Source organism: Ranitomeya imitator, chromosome 6, assembly GCF_032444005.1.
Source record: "Ranitomeya imitator isolate aRanImi1 chromosome 6, aRanImi1.pri, whole genome shotgun sequence".
In the NCBI taxonomy this organism is placed as follows: Eukaryota; Metazoa; Chordata; class Amphibia; order Anura; family Dendrobatidae; genus Ranitomeya; species Ranitomeya imitator.
This window is the reverse complement of record NC_091287.1, coordinates 416,069,456-416,087,237: the sequence shown is the minus strand read 5'-3', so window position 1 is coordinate 416,087,237 and position 17,782 is coordinate 416,069,456. Positions and strand designations below refer to the sequence as shown.

Here is a 17,782-nt window from a genome sequence, read left to right as displayed (position 1 = left end):
GATGAGAGACACCAGACCCAACAATGCCAACAAGCTGAAGGCTGCTATCAAAGCAACCTGGGCTTCCAGAACACCTCAGCAGTGCCACAGGCTGATCGCATCCATGCCATGCCGCATTGATGCAGTAATTGAAGCAAAAGGAGCATCGATCAAGTATTGAGTGCATTTGCTGAACATGCTTTTCAGAAGGCCAACATTTCGGATTTTAAAATCCTGTTTTAAGTTGGGGTTATAAAGTATTCTAATTTACTGAGATAATGACTTTTGGGTTTTCATTAGCTGTAAGTCATAAATATAAATATCAACATTAACAGAAATAAACACTTGAAATAGATCACTCTGTAACGACTTTATATAATATATGAGTTTCACTTTTTGTATTGAAGAACTGAAATAAATTAACTTTTTGATGATATTCTAATTTTGTGAGAAGCACTTGTATAATGATGCAGTCAATCCTGTAATCTGCCTCCTGGATCAGTTCAGCACAACAAATGATGTACAGAAGATCGATAACATCAGACAAAACTTTGGCCCGCGCCCCCAATGCCCCTCCTCTTGACTTCTCAGCCCTGTTCCAAAGCCAGCTTCTCTACCATGACAGATGATCAGCTCTCCATCCTTCTGTCAAGATCACATCTCACCACTTGCACACTTGATCCACTCCTGTCCCACCTCATCCCTAACCTCGCAAAAGTCTTCATCCCAACCCTAACACAACTCTTCAACCTCTCACAAACGGTGTCTTCCCCCCATCCTTCAAACACGCGTCAATCACACCTATCCTCAAAAAACCCTCCTTCGACCCATCCTCTGTGTCCAGCTATTGCCTGATATCCCTTCTCCCTTATGCCTCAAAACTTCTGGAACACCATGTCCATCTTGAACTGTCCTCCCACCTCTCCTCCTGCTCCCTCTTTGACCGGTTACAATCTGGCTTCCGACCACATCACTTAACTGAAACTGCCCTAACTAAAGTGACCAATGACCTACTAACCACCAAGAGCAAGCGACACCACTCTGTCCTCCTCCTGGACCTGTCTTTTGCCTTTGACACTGTGGACCACTCCCTCCTGTTACAGATTCTCTCATCTCTTGGCATCACAGACTTGGCCCTATCCTGGATCTTATCATATCTAACAGACCGGATATTCAGTGTCTCCCTCTCCCACACCACCTCCTCATCTCGCCCCCTGTCTCTCGGTGTTCCCCAAGGCTCAGTTCTAGGACCCCTACTCTTCTCCATCTATACCTTCGGCCTGGGACAGCTCATAGAATCCCACGGTTTACAATATCATCTCTATTCTGATGACACACAGATCTACCTATCTAGACCTAACCTCACTTCCTTACTGACCAAAATCCCACAATGTCTGTCTGCTATTTCATCCTTTATTCTGCTTGTTTTGTAAAATTGAACATGGACAAAACAGAATTCATCATCTTTTCCCCCACCTCACTCTACCCCTCCACCCGACCTATCCATCAATGTCAGAGGCTGCTCACTTTCCCTGGTCCCGCACGCTCGGTGCCTCGGGGTGATCCTTGACTCTACCCTCTCTTTCAAGCCACATATCCAAGCCCTTGCCTCCTCTTGCCGATTCCAACTCAAAAACATTTCCCGGATCCGTGCATTCCTTGACCATGAAACAACAAAAACACTAGTACATGCCCTTATCATCTTCTGCCTCAACTACTGCAACCTCCTACTCTCTGGCCTCCCCTCTAGCACTCTGGCACCACTCCAATCCATCCTAAACTCTGCTGCCCGACTAATCCACCTGTCTCCCCGTTACTCAGCAGCCTCTCCTCTCTGCTAGGCCCTTCACTGGCTTCCTATTGCTCAGAGGCTATAGTTCAAAACACTAACAATGACATACAAAGCCATTCACAACCTGACTCCTCCATACATCTGTGACATGGTCTCCTGGTACCTACCTACACGCAACCTTCGATCGTCTCATGATCTCCTTCTCTACTCCTCTCTCATCTCTTCCTCCCACAACCACATCCAAGACTTCTCCCGTGCTTCCCCTATACTCTGGAACTCTCTACCCCAACACATCAGGCTCTCTCCTACCACGGAAACCTTCAAGGGAAACCTGAAGACCCACCTCTTCCGACAAGCCTACAACCTGCAGTGATCCCCAGTCTACTGAGCCGTCGCATGCCTAGCTCTACTCTCTCCTAGTGTATCCTCACCCATCCCCTGTAGACTGTGAGCCCTCGCGAGCAGAGTCCTCTCTCCTCCTGTACTTGTGTGTGCATTGTTTTACTCATGTTTATTGTACTTGTCTATATTTGCCCCATTCACATGTAAAGCCATATGTTTTCACATCCTGCCCACATATGAGTGCAAATCCTGTCCCCATATGAGCTCCCATCCTGCCCCCAGATGAGCATTCATCCTGCCCCCACATGAGCTCCCATCCTGCCCCCATATTGGCTCCCATCCTGCCCCATATGAGCTCTGATCCTGCCTGTTCGAATTTAAGGTATCTTACCTGAGGGCCGTTGTTGTTACAGCGGGGTCACAGGAGGCATGGTCCCTTCCTCAGGAAGCCAGCAGCGGTAGAAGTGGGGCAATGCTGCAGTCCCAGGGTGCGACGCTGTGGGTCTAGTGTTGGCGGTGAGGCTGAACACCGGAGCAGGGTCCTTTCCTCAGGATGCCATCCGGTGTCCACGCAGCTATCCAGTATCCACGCTGCTGTCCGGTGTCCACGCCGCACTCCCGTGTCCACGCTGGTATCCATGGCAAGCGCATCACCAGTTTCCATGCGGCCATCTTCCAGAAGCCGTGGGCAGCTGGAGGCCGCTCGTGCACAGATTGATATCTTGGCAGCCATTTTCCTGGAGCCGAGTGCAGCCGACATCTCAATCTGCGCATGCGCGGTCTCCCGCGGCCATTTTCCTGAATCCTCTGGACACCGGGCCGTGGAGTGGAAAGCAGCATGGACACCAGGCCACGGCATGGACACATTTCTGCCACCTGCATCCTGAGGAAGCGACCCTGCTCAGGTGCCGCCAACAATTCCGCTACCGCAACCCCCCGGTAAGCCTGCGTTCGCATCATAAGACGTATGCCTCATTTTCCTCCCAAATTTCTTGGGCAAAAAGTGTGTCTTTTGGTGTGAAAAATATGGTAACTCTTGTTTTGCAGAAAGCCAGTGGCTTTCTGTACCGCAATATATTGCAACTGATGCGAACAACTGGCTAAGACGATGGTGCAGACAACAAGGATTCGGATTCCTGGACCACGGTGTGAATTACTTGTACGATGGACTCCTCGCCAGAGACGGACTACACCTCAACAAACCTGGGAAACACACATTCACCAGAAGACTTGCTACACATCAGGAGGGCGTTAAACTAGAAGAAGAGGGGACGGGAAGAAAAACATTAGACTCGAACAAAGAAGACCCAGGAAAACATATTCAGAAGGGAGGTAAGAACATTTCTAAAACAATCCACAGCAAGGAGATTGGAACAAAACAAAATCCTCTAAACTGCATGCTCGCAAACGCCAGAAGCCTGACAAACAAGATGGAAGAACTAGAAGCAGAAAGCTATGACTGGGCAGTTAACTTACAGGGTTACAGTCTGTTTAGAAAGGATCGTAAAAATCGGAGAGGAGGAGGGGTTTGTCTCTATGTAAAATCTTGTCCAAAGTCCACTTTAAGGGAGGATATTAGCGAAGGGAATGAGGATGTCGAGTCCATATGGGTCGAAATTCATGGAGGGAAAAATGGTAACAAAATTCTCATTGGGGTCTGTTACAAACCACCAAATATAACAGAAATCATGGAAAGTCTACTTCTAAAGCAGATAGATGAAGCTGAAACCCATAATGAGGTCCTGGTTATGGGGGACTTTAACTACCCAGATATTAACTGGGAAACAGAAACCTGTGAAACCCTTAAAGGCAACAGGTTTCTGCTAATAACCAAGAAAAAATTATCTTTCACAATTGGTGCAGAATCCAGTTTTTATGAAGAGGTAAGCTATAGGCTGGACCACGGTGAGTCATTGGACGTGGTATATCTCGATTTTTCCAAAGCGTTTGATACCGTGCCGCACAAGAGGTTGGTACACAAAATGAGAATGCTTGGTCTGGGGGAAAATGTGTGTAAATGGGTTAGTAACTGGCTTAGTGATAGAAAGCAGAGGGTGGTTATAAATGGTATAGTCTCTAACTGGGTCGCTGTGACCAGTGGGGTACCGCATGGGTCGGTATTGGGACCTGTTCTCTTCAACATATTCATTAATGATCTGGTAGAAGGTTTACACAGTAAAATATCGATATTTGCAGATGATACAAAACTATGTAAAGCAGTTAATACAAGAGAAGATAGTATTCTGCTACAGATGGATCTGGATAAGTTGGAAACTTGGGCTGAAAGGTGGCAGATGCGGTTTAACAATGATAAATGTAAGGTTATACACATGGGAAGAAGGAATCAATGTCACCATTACACACTGAATGGGAAACCACTGGGTAAATCTGACAGGGAGAAGGACTTGGGGATCCTAGTTAATGATAAACTTACCTGGAGCAGCCAGTGCCAGGCAGCAGCTGCCAAGGCAAACAGGATCATGGGGTGCATTAAAAGAGGTCTGGATACACATGATGAGAGCATTATACTGCCTCTGTACAAATCCCTAGTTAGACCGCACATGGAGTACTGTGTCCAGTTTTGGGCACCGGTGCTCAGGAAGGATATAATGGAACTAGAGAGAGTACAAAGGAGGGCAACAAAATTAATAAAGGGGATGGGAGAACTACAATACCCAGATAGATTAGCGAAATTAGGATTAGTTAGTCTAGAAAAAAGACGACTGAGGGGCGATCTAATAACCATGTATAAGTATATAAGGGGACAATACAAATATCTTGCTGAGGATCTGTTTATACCAAGGAAGGTGACGGGCACAAGGGGGCATTCTTTGCGTCTGGAGGATAGAAGGTTTTTCCACCAACATCGAAGGGGAAGCTTTACTGTTAGGGCGGTGAGAATCTGGAATTGCTTGCCTGAGGAGGTGGTGATGGTGAACTCAGTCTAGGAGTTCAAGAGAGGCCTGGATGTCTTCCTGGAGCAGAACAATATTGTATCATACAATTATTAGGTTCTGTAGAAGGACGTAGATCTGGGGATTTATTATGATGGAATATAGGCTGAACTGGATGGACAAATGTCTTTTTTCGGCCTTACTAACTATGTTACTATGTTACTATGTAACTGAATGTGCGTCCTCAGATGCACATTTAGTTGAAAATTGCGGGTCAGGAAACCAGATTGCGGCACCGCTTCTTGACGGTTCGGGCAACCGCCTGCTAATTTTTACAAGCAGTGTCACTAAACTAATGAGAGCGCCCTGAATCCCACCACTGCAGCCAGTGTCTTATATATAGCATTCTCACCTGTGCCTTGCCTGTCTGTTGTGCTTTCTGTCTCTCTCTTCTCACTTCTTCCATCCTTTTCTCTCTCCCGCTCTTATTTTTATCTTTTCTTCTGCCTTCTTCTCCCTGCTTGTCTGTGGCTCCACCCCCTTCGTTTAGCCCTGCCACTCCAAGTCTCTTTTCAGTCTGCTGGCTATGACGTTTCGTGAGGGGAAGGATCCGATGCTCAGGTCCTGGCTGTGCTGCTGACTGCAGGTGCGGGGGTGAGTATTGTCACAGCCTGTGTGATTGCGCGTCCCTGCTCCACTGCAGCTGGCAACTCTCTGCACAGCCGCGCGCAGGCTGGCGCTCTGCTCCTTAGGTGAGCAGAAGATTAAGGTGAGGGGCCCACTCTCTGCTCCCGGGCCCTATATGCTAGTAAGGGCAGTAATGCCCTGATGGCGTCCCTGGCTGCAGCGTCCAATCAGCAGCGGCCAGATGTTACAGCATAGTGGATGGGATTTTATGAAATCCCTTCTCCACTATACGTGCAGGGACGCCTCCGGCTTCCCTGTGTATACGCACATGCGGTGCATCTTTCTAGACTGCAGCATGTAAATTTATCTTGCGGAGACGCTCCGTCTCCGCAAGATAAAATCACAGTCCAATGTATAGGACGCGGTGATTCCGCATGGTTCAATGAACACATGTGGAATCACCTCGCGTACAAAAGCTGCCAGCGCTTTCGACGGTGCGGGCATGTGCTACGTCCAAAGTGCTGCCTTATCCTGAACGTGGAAACATACCATTATCCTGAACATGGAAACATACAGATAATACACTGTTGGTTGGTTTAGACCTTTGTGGACAAAGAAGACAAATATGAGGTTCAGTATCTCGAGCCCATGAAATCAAGTCATTTGAAAACCCAAGGTAAAAAGTGTCCTTGCAGTAAAAAGCCCACTTCATTGTAGGATATTTCACAAACTTACCATCCCCTACAACCATTTTCTCCACCTGATGGGAAAGCCCCTCAATCAAGAACTTGTTGGAAAAGAAATGTTGGAAAAAAATGGAGCACATGATGATAGATTCCTGGACTATGAGGTGTTTCTTTTGACACTTGCAAACCTCTTGTAACAGGAAAAATTAGGGAAAACCAGTGTTTTTTTTTTCTAAGAAAGGGATTGTGTTAGTTTGTATCCACCTGCTTCTACACATTTCTAGTGTGACTCAATTTTTCTTTTATTGCTGCGATATTCTTAGTGTCATTGCTGCCCATTATTAGCAGCTGCCAGCAATTAGGCCACTACAAGCAATAAGCCACTGAATGAATAACATTGCTCCAAGTTGTTGTTTTAATCAAGGTCGTACCGTGAATAATAATTTTATGCTTGCTTGTTTCTGTTTTCAGTGCTATAAAATAATCAGTGAATTATTAGAATTTGTTTTATCATTCATAACACAATAGTCAAAATTTAAAACAATCAATAAGACGGGCGGGATGACAGATGCTTTATGATTTTAAGCCTTTCAGTAACATTTTGTGAAATCTCTCAGTGGAGAAATGTGAAGGCGAAATGAAAATTGCTAAGAGATTGCAGACACTGAAGTTTTATCTTCAAGTACTTGCACTTGAAGAAGTAGCACTAATGCTTCAGCTCCGGAAGGCTCAGCACAATTAACACGTAAAAGATGTTGTCATGATGACTGCACTGTTTGGTTTGTTAGGCTTCTTCTCTTCAGCAAGATACAATGATTTGCTCTATGACTTCAGGTATAATAGTTTGTGAACATTATAGTATAGATTCTCTTCACTCAAGGCCAGTACTTGCAAGGAATATTGTTTTGGCTTCTGCAGTCATTATTGGTTATATTGTGGAAAACAAAATGTCTATCTGTGGCACCCCAGGAGCCCGGTTGCCACAATGGCTCACAGGGGGTGATGTCATGCCTGGAAGCAAGGTGGGGTCCCCTTTGCTCAGTATTGAGTAGAAGCACCCTTTTGAGCTACTACAGCCATGAGTCTTCTTGGGAATGATGCAAAAAGTTTTTCACACCTGGATTTGGGGATCCTCTGCCATTCTTCTTTGCAGATCCTCTCGAGTTCGGTCAAGTTGAATGGTGAACGTAGGTGGACAGCCATTTTCAGGTCTCTCCAGAGAAGCTCAATTGGGTTTAGGTCAGGGCCCTGGCTGAGACAGTCAATAATGGTCACAGAGTTGTTCTGAAGCCACTCCTTTGCTATTTTAGCTGTGTGCTTAGAGTCATTGTCTTGTTGGAAGGTGAACCTTTGGCCAAGTCTGAGGTCCAGAGCACTCCGGAAGAGGCTTTCATCCAGGATATCTCTGTACTTGTCTGCATTCATGTTTCCTTCAATAACAACCAGTCATTCTGTCCCTGCAGCTGAAAAACACCCCCATAGCATGATGCTGCCACCACCATGTTTCACTGTTGGGATTGTATTGGGCAGGGGATGAGCAGTGCCTGGTTTTCTCCACACATACTGCTTAGAATTATCACCAGAAAGGTCTACCTTCATCTTATCAGACCATAGCATCTTATTTCTCATAGTCTGGGAGTCCTTCATGTGTTTTTTTTTAGCAAACTCTATGCAAGCTTTCATATGTCTGGCAGTGAGAAGAAGCTTCCGTCTGGCCACTCTGCCATAAAGGCCCAACTGGTGGAGGGCTGCAGTGATAGTTGACTTTGTGGAACTTTCTCCCATCTCCCTACTGCATCTCTGGAGCTCAGCCACAGTGATCTTGGGGCTCTTCTTTACCTCTCTCACCAAGGTTCTTCTCCCACAATTGCTCAGTTTGGCTGAACGGCCCCGTCTAGGAAGTGCATTTTCAAACAGCCTATTCAGCCTAATCCTGTCTGTATTAAGAAGTATCAAAATATGGGAGTACTGTAGAATCCAGCCCAATGTTACTCTTCTATTCAGTTTACCACTAAAGTACAAGCTAGTACATAGATAGACCGTTCAAAGTAAGTACCACATGTAAAATACTCAACTGAGCTACCTGTAGGAAGTGAGGACTGATACCCCAACTCACGATTCGCGTTAGCTCAGGGGTGTCAAACTGCATTCCTCAAGGGCTGCAAACAGGTCATGTTTTCAGGATTTCCTTGTACTGCACAGGTGATAATTTAATCACCTGCACAAATAATGAGTTGGTGATTAAATTATCACCTGTGCAGTACAAGGAAATCCTGAAAACATGACCTGTTTGCAGCCCTCGAGGAATGCAGTTTGACACCCCTGCATTAGCTTCTTCTGGGGGAATACTTCTTAATAGAGACAGGATTAGGCTGAATAGGCTATTTGAAAATGCACTTGCTTTGTTTTATGACTACTATCTGATCACTGTACATTATCTTCCAATCTTCCATGATATCCATACATGTATATTTATTTAATTATGATCTGTTGTACTGATTTATGCATGTTCTTTGTGGTAATAACAATGGATCACCCATTTTAGATATTCAAAATATATGTTTGACCACACTTCTACATCCTTTGATACCAATTGTATGCCAATGTGTTATGGCTGTAACATTGTTTTACTGGTATTGTCACCTGGACACGTGACGACTTTTTTGCTACCCCTCCCCCTATTTTAACTATTTTAATTGAGTGTTATGAATTAATAAATAGTTACCATTTTAATAAGCAACGGAATTCTGCTTTCTTTTTTTTGTTGTTTTTTTTTATTCAACATTTACAGAGAAAGGAATCAAAGTATCTTTCATTATACCAACTATTTTGTTCAAGATTACATAAAAGGAAAAATACATTTGTGTACTAGGGTCGGGTTATTTTAGATGTAGCTGAACAGTGTGCCTTTAGATTCAATCTTACCGATGGGCCATTGCCATTTCAGTCCATCACTGCCTGTATTGCTAATCCAAAGTTCCCTGTGATTACAGGCACCGTGAGATAACACACTAGCCTTTACTACAAAAGATGGTCATCCACAAGGGTACTAGCTTTGTTAGCTGCTGATAAAATAGATCATAGTTTTTTGGATGTTCTTGTGGGATATTTTATGACATATGAATTGTCACTGAGTTATTGCAGTTATTTCACACTGTTATTTCTAGTCTTCACTGTATTAATAATTTGCCACTCAGGGTTGTTTGGTGGAGTCCCAGAGCCTTAGAAATAATTGTGTAAAGCTTTTCAGGCTATCAACAATGTTTTTATTAATCTCTTCTCTACCTAAACAACAGCATTGTATGAATGTAAACAGTTTTCTTATAAATGCTACTTAAATGCTTATCCACATTGCTGTATTTTCCTCTTTGAAAAAGAATTACAGCCTGTATATGCCTGGAGGAACATCAGATGAAACAAATGTCCTTATGTTTTGCCTTCTTCAGATTTCTTAGAGCAAAGTGGAGATTCATCGATAAAGGTAGAGACCAAATCTGTCATCTCGGAAGTTGTACAGTTGATCTGGAGGTTGGAAGCAGACCGTCAGGAAGCAGAAGAGGCATTGAAGTTAGAGAAGGAAAGAAAAGGACGCCTGATCGCACAAGTTGATGTTCTCTCCCAATGGAAACTATATAACTTTCCTGAGGCAGTTCAAAAAGGTAACATTAACATCTAATTTTCTTACAGGGAAACTCTCACTTGAGTTATGCTGCCCAAACCACAGGAGGCATGGTTCACAGCATGGCTGCACGATTACAGCCTGGTATATATTTCTCTAAAACGCTCTCGTGTTTCTCAAAAAATATACTTATCAGATCCAGCCGGTGACCACAGCTGGAGATGAGTCTAGTCCGGCGCTGCACTAGCTGGCTATTCCCAGCGATGCTAGATTTGATTGACAGGTCTCTGATAGCGAGAGACCTGTCAATCAACTGGAACGGCGCTTTGAAAAACCAGCTAGTGCAGCTCTGAACTAGTCTTGTCTCCGGCTGTGGTCACCGGCTGGATATTGCAATGATATTTTCTCTGAAACACCAAAAGCATTTCAGAGAGAACTATATATGGCTGCAATGATGCAGCCAGGCTCTGATTGATCCTACCAGTCACATGAATCTATGTCAGGTTCCCTTTAGATGATTGATCATTAAGCTTATTCTATCATTAACATTTATTTATACGTTATAAATTAGAGAATATTATACTTCCGTAATGCTAAAGTAAAAAACAATAACACCAAACTTAAAACTTTTCCTGTGATGAGTAGCTTCATTTTCCCATGATCAAAATGCCTCAGAAGAAAAGTGTCTATCAACAATCTATTTCCACTATTATTATAGGGTTACAGGGGTTGCCTGGCCTCAGAACCAAATTTGCAGTCTCTCTGTCATGATTCCCCGACGTTCCTGCTGCGAGTGGGCGGTCACATTACTGCCGGCATTTGATTTGCATGCTTGTGGTCACATCCCAACTAGACTCTGCTGCTCTACTTTTAATTCTTTTCTATTGAGATAATCTGAATGCGTCTAATTGGGATGTGTCCGCAAGCATGAAAATAGAATGACTATAGACTTTTATCCTGAGCCTAGACATCCCCTTTATGTAGACTCCACACATCAGCTGTGGGCTGAATATCCCACTAAATCAGCTAAAAGTTATCTCTCCTTAGTCCTTACCTTCCACCCATATAGACTCGCTAAAATGGCTAGGCTAGGCCATTACTAACCTTTGCAAGTTTTGCACATTGCTCCATAAAATTGTGGGGGTGGGGGGAGGGGGCAATTGTGCTTCTTGTTTACTGTGTTAATGAAGCGATGACTGGTTGATAGCAGTAGGTAAAGGAGATGTTCAGCCTACATAATTGATTATGCCATGGTCACTTCTTAGGCTACTTTCACACTAGTGTCGTTTGGCCTCCGTCGCAATGCGTCGTTTTGAAGAAAAAACGCATCCTGCAAAGTTGCCCACAGGATGTGTTTTTTCTGCATAGACTTTCATTAGCAACGCATTGCGACAGATTGCCACACGTCGCATCGATCGTGCGATGGATGCGTCGTGTTTTGGCGGACCGTCGGCACAAAAAACGCTACATGTAACTTTTTTTGTGCGTCGTGTCCGCCATTTCCGACCGCGCATGCGTGGCCGGGACTCCGCCCCCTCCTCCCCGGACCTTACAATGGGGCAGCAGATGCGTTGAAAAACTGCATCCGCTGCCCCCGTTGTGCTTTTACTTCACAGCATGCATCGGTGCGTCGGCCCGACGCACTGCAACGGGCCCGTACTGACGCTAGTGTGAAAGTAACCTTAAAGGAAAAAATGTATATTAACAGCCAATTCTTAGGATGACCTTTAATCAAATAATAATATTACATGTCTCCTTTGTGGTTTAGTTCTTTGAGTTTTGTTCTGTTTTTGTGTCAAGCATTTGCTCTTTTCACATGATTCCTTTGGGAGGCTCATTAGGAAGCAGGTTACGTCTCCATGTATCTGCTCCATTGAGCTCATTTACTAAATGACACTTATTAATGCTGATTTGCATGCACCATTTTGCTGTGATGTACATATACAAATATAGCAAAGTAATGTAAGAAATATTGCTTGGACAAATTAGAACATAAATTGATTACATTGAGTTAAACGTTTTTCATCATTTGTATTGTCGGCTGTTATTTAATTATTAACTTGCCTGGATATCCTGTTATTATCTATCTTTAGCTTTGGTTTAGTGAAGTGAGAAGAACATGCTTTATTCTATAATAGGACAGTTAATGGCAGCTTGATTAATGCTCGATAATGAAGTAGAATTGGATTTTGTGTGGGCTTCAGGAAAATATCTATTTTATATGTAATTTATTCCTTTATGTAGACACAGAGGAGACTCTATGTTTACAGCATTTAGAACTTAGGCTATGTGCACACGTTCAGGTTTTTTCGCGCTTTTTCTCAATTTTTTTGCGATAAAAACTGTTATGAATGCAATCCAGTAACACAGTGTGCCAGTAATCAGAGCACATACAGTGATCTGACAAACCCAAAAACAATAGAACGAGCTCTGAGACGTGGAATCTCTGTAGACCGCAATACCTGAACCTAACCTAAACACAACTAAAGGCAGCTGTGGATTGCGCCTGACACTACCTATGCAACTCGGCACAGCCTGAGGAACTGACTAGCCTGAAGATAGAAATACAAGCCTGACTTGCCTCAGAGAAATACCCCAAAGGAAAAGGCAGCCCCCCACATATAATGACTGTTAGCAAGATGAAAAGACAAAACGTAGGGATGAAATAGATTCAGCAAAGTGAGGCCCGATATTCTAGATAGAGCGAGGATAGCAAAGAGAACTTTGCAGTCTACAAAAAACCCTAAAGCAAAAAACCACGCAAAGGGGGCAAAAAGACCCACCGTGCCGAACTAACGGCACGGCGGTACACCCCTTTGCGTCTCAGAGCTTCCAGCAAAAACGAATAGACAAGCTGGACAGAAAAAAACGCAACAAAAGCAAAGAAGCACTTATCTAAGTAGAGCAGCAGGCCACAGGAAAGATCCAGAAGCTCAGATCCAACACTGGAACATTGACAAGGAGCAAGGAAGACAGAATCAGGTGGAGTTAAATAACAAGGCAGCCAACGAGCTCACCAGAACACCTGAGGGAGGAAGCCCAGAAGCTGCAGTACCACTTGTGACCACAGGAGTGAATTCAGCCACAGAATTCACAACAGTACCCCCCCCTTGAGGAGGGGTCACCGAACCCTCACCAGAGCCCCCAGGCCGACCAGGATGAGCCACATGAAAGGCACGAACAAGATCTGGAGCATGGACATCAGAGGCAAAAACCCAGGAATTATCTTCTTGAGCATAACCCTTCCATTTAACCAGATACTGGAGTTTCCGTCTAGAGACACGAGAATCCAAAATTTTCTCCACAATATACTCCAATTCCCCCTCCACCAAAACAGGGGCAGGAGGCTCAACAGATGGAACCATAGGTGCCACGTATCTCCGCAACAACGACCTATGGAATACATTATGTATGGAAAAGGAGTCCGGGAGGGTCAGACGAAAGGACACAGGATTGAGAATCTCAGAAATCCTATACGGACCAATAAAACGAGGTTTAAATTTAGGAGAGGAAACCTTCATAGGAATATGACAAGAAGATAACCAAACCAGATCCCCAACACGAAGTCGGGGACCCACACGGCGTCTGCGATTAGCGAAAAGTTGAGCCTTCTCCTGGGACAAGGTCAAATTGTCCACTACCTGAGTCCAGATCTGCTGCAACCTGTCCACCACAGAATCCACACCAGGACAGTCCGAAGACTCAACCTGTCCTGAAGAGAAACGAGGATGGAACCCAGAATTGCAGAAAAATGGAGAGACCAAGGTAGCCGAGCTGGCCCGATTATTAAGGGCGAACTCAGCCAACGGCAAAAAGGACACCCAATCATCCTGGTCTGCAGAAACAAAACATCTCAGATATGTTTCCAAGGTCTGATTGGTTAGTTCGGTCTGGCCATTAGTCTGAGGATGGAAAGCCGAGGAAAAAGATAGGTCAATGCCCATCCTACCACAAAAGGCTCGCCAGAACCTTGAAACAAACTGGGAACCTCTGTCAGAAACAATATTCTCAGGAATGCCATGCAAACGAACCACATGCTTGAAGAACAAAGGCACCAAATCAGAGGAGGAAGGCAATTTAACCAAGGGCACCAGATGGACCATTTTAGAAAAGCGATCACAGACCACCCAAATGACTGACATCTTTTGAGAAACGGGAAGGTCAGAAATGAAATCCATCGAAATATGTGTCCAAGGCCTCTTCGGGACCGGCAAGGGCAAAAGCAACCCACTGGCACGTGAACAGCAGGGCTTAGCCCTAGCACAAATCCCACAGGACTGCACAAAAGTACGTACATCCCGTGACAGAGATGGCCACCAGAAGGATCTAGCCACTAACTCTCTGGTACCAAAGATTCCTGGATGACCAGCCAACACCGAACAATGAAGTTCAGAGATAACTTTACTAGTCCACCTATCAGGGACGAACAGTTTCTCGGCCGGACAACGATCAGGTTTATTAGCCTGAAATTTTTGCAACACTCGCCGCAAATCAGGGGAGATGGCAGACACAATGACTCCTTCCTTGAGGATATTCGCCGGCTCAGATAAACCCGGAGAGTCGGGCACAAAACTCCTAGACAGAGCATCCGCCTTCACATTTTTAGAGCCCGGAAGGTACGAAATCACAAAATCGAAGCGAGCAAAAAATAACGACCAACGGGCCTGTCTAGGATTCAAGCGCTTGGCAGACTCGAGATAAGTAAGGTTCTTATGATCAGTCAGTACCACCACGCGATGCTTAGCTCCTTCAAGCCAATGACGCCACTCCTCGATTGCCCACTTCATGGCCAGCAACTCTCGGTTGCCCACATCATAATTACGCTCAGCAGCAGAAAACTTCCTGGAAAAGAAAGCACATGGTTTCAACACTGAGCAACCAGAACCTCTCTGTGACAAAACCGCCCCTGCTCCAATCTCAGAAGCATCAACCTCGACCTGGAACGGAAGAGAAACATCTGGTTGACACAACACAGGGGCAGAACAAAAACGACACTTCAACTCCTGAAAAGCTTCCACGGCAGCAGAAGACCAATTAACCAAATCAGCACCCTTCTTGGTCAAATCGGTCAATGGTTTGGCAATGCTAGAAAAATTGCAGATGAAGCGACGATAAAAATTAGCAAAGCCCAGGAACTTTTGCAGACTTTTCAGAGATGTCGGCTGAGTCCAATCCTGGATGGCTTGGACCTTAACCGGATCCATCTCGATAGTAGAAGGGGAAAAGATGAACCCCAAAAATGAAACTTTCTGCACACCGAAGAGACACTTTGATCCCTTCACGAACAAAGAATTAGCACGCAGGACCTGGAAAACCATTCTGACCTGCTTCACATGAGACTCCCAATCATCTGAGAAGATCAAAATGTCATCCAAGTAAACAATCAGGAATTTATCCAGATACTCACGGAAGATGTCATGCATAAAAGACTGAAAAACAGATGGAGCATTGGCAAGTCCGAACGGCATCACTAGATATTCAAAATGACCCTCGGGCGTATTAAATGCCGTTTTCCATTCATCTCCTTGCCTGATTCTCACCAGATTATACGCACGACGAAGATCTATCTTAGTGAACCAACTAGCCCCCTTAATCCGAGCAAACAAGTCAGATAACAATGGCAAGGGATACTGAAACTTAACAGTGATCTTATTAAGAAGGCGGTAATCAATACACGGTCTCAGTGAACCATCCTTCTTGGCTACAAAAAGGAACCCTGCTCCCAATGGTGATGACGATGGGCGAATATGTCCCTTCTCCAGGGATTCCTTCACATAACTGCGCATAGCGGTGTGTTCAGGCACGGATAAATTAAATAAACGACCTTTAGGGAATTTACTACCAGGAATCAAATTGATAGCACAATCACAATCCCTATGCGGAGGTAGGGCATCGGACTTGGGCTCTTCAAATACATCCTGATAATCAGACAAGAACTCTGGGACCTCAGAAGGAGTGGATGACGAAATAGACAAAAATGGAACATCACCATGTACCCCCTGACAACCCCAGCTGGATACCGACATAGAGTTCCAATCCAATACTGGATTATGGGTTTGTAGCCATGGCAACCCCAACACGACCACATCATGCAGATTATGTAGCACCAGAAAGCGAATAACTTCCTGATGTGCAGGAGCCATGCACATGGTCAGCTGGGCCCAGTACTGAGGTTTATTCTTGGCCAAAGGTGTAGCATCAATTCCTCTCAACGGAATAGGACACCGCAAAGGCTCCAAGAAAAACCCACAACGTTTAGCATAATCCAAATCCATCAGATTCAGGGCAGCGCCTGAATCCACAAACGCCATGACAGAATACGATGACAAAGAGCATATCAAGGTAATGGACAGAAGGAATTTGGACTGTACAGTACCAATGACGGCAGACCTATCGAACCGCTTAGTGCGCTTAGGACAATCAGAGATAGCATGAGTGGAATCACCACAGTAGAAACACAGCCCATTCAGACGTCTGTGTTCTTGCCGTTCAATTCTGGTCATAGTCCTATCGCACTGCATAGGCTCAGGTTTAATCTCAGACAATACCGCCAGATGGTGCACAGATTTACGCTCGCGCAAGCGACGACCGATCTGAATGGCCAAAGACATAGACTCATTCAAACCAGCCGTCATAGGAAAACCCACCATGACATCCTTAAGAGCCTCAGAGAGACCCTTTCTGAACAAAGCTGCCAGCGCAGATTCATTCCACAGAGTGAGCACTGACCACTTCCTAAATTTCTGACAATATACTTCTATATCATCCTGACCCTGGCACAAAGCCAGCAAATTTTTCTCAGCCTGATCCACTGAATTAGGCTCATCGTACAGCAATCCGAGCGCCAGGAAAAACGCATCGACACCACTCAATGCAGGGTCTCCTGGCGCAAGAGAAAATGCCCAGTCCTGAGGGTCGCCGCGCAAAAAAGAAATAATAATCAAAACCTGTTGAACTGAATTACCAGAAGAATGAGGTTTCAAGGCCAGAAATAGCTTACAATTATTTTTGAAGCTCAGAAACTTAGTTCTATCACCAAAAAACAAATCAGGAATAGGAATTCTTGGTTCTAGCATAGATTTCTGATCAATAGTATCTTGAATCTTTTGTACATTTATAACGAGATTATCCATTGAAGAGCACAGAGCCTGAATATCCATGTCCACAGCTGTGTCCTGAAGCACCCTAATGTCTAGGGGAAAAAAAAGACTGAACACAGAGCTGAGAAAAAAAAATGATGTCAGAACTTCTTTTTTCCCTCTATTGAGAATCATTAGTTGGGCTCCTTGTACTGTTATGAATGCAATCCAGTAACACAGTGTGCCAGTAATCAGAGCACATACAGTGATCTGACAAACCCAAAAACAATAGAACGAGCTCTGAGACGTGGAATCTCTGTAGACCGCAATACCTGAACCTAACCTAAACACAACTAAAGGCAGCTGTGGATTGCGCCTGACACTACCTATGCAACTCGGCACAGCCTGAGGAACTGACTAGCCTGAAGATAGAAATACAAGCCTGACTTGCCTCAGAGAAATACTCCAAAGGAAAAGGCAGCCCCCCACATATAATGACTGTTAGCAAGATGAAAAGACAAAACGTAGGGATGAAATAGATTCAGCAAAGTGAGGCCCGATATTCTAGATAGAGCGAGGATAGCAAAGAGAACTTTGCAGTCTACAAAAAACCCTAAAGCAAAAAACCATGCAAAGGGGGCAAAAAGACCCACCGTGCCGAACTAACGGCACGGCGGTACACCCCTTTGCGTCTCAGAGCTTCCAGCAAAAACGAATAGACAAGCTGGACAGAAAAAACAGCAACAAAAGCAAAGAAGCACTTA

General features: G+C 44.7%; 1 protein-coding gene across 1 annotated transcript in view; it reads left to right on the top strand.

The window, feature by feature from the left end:
• Nucleotides 1-17,782, top strand: part of CCDC178 (coiled-coil domain containing 178) — a 787,921-nt gene that overhangs the window by 89,286 nt on the left and 680,853 nt on the right. The window contains exon 7 of the mRNA XM_069731267.1: nt 9,767-9,979. Within this exon, the coding sequence (XP_069587368.1) occupies nt 9,767-9,979 (213 nt within the window). The remainder of the gene's footprint in view (nt 1-9,766; nt 9,980-17,782) is intronic.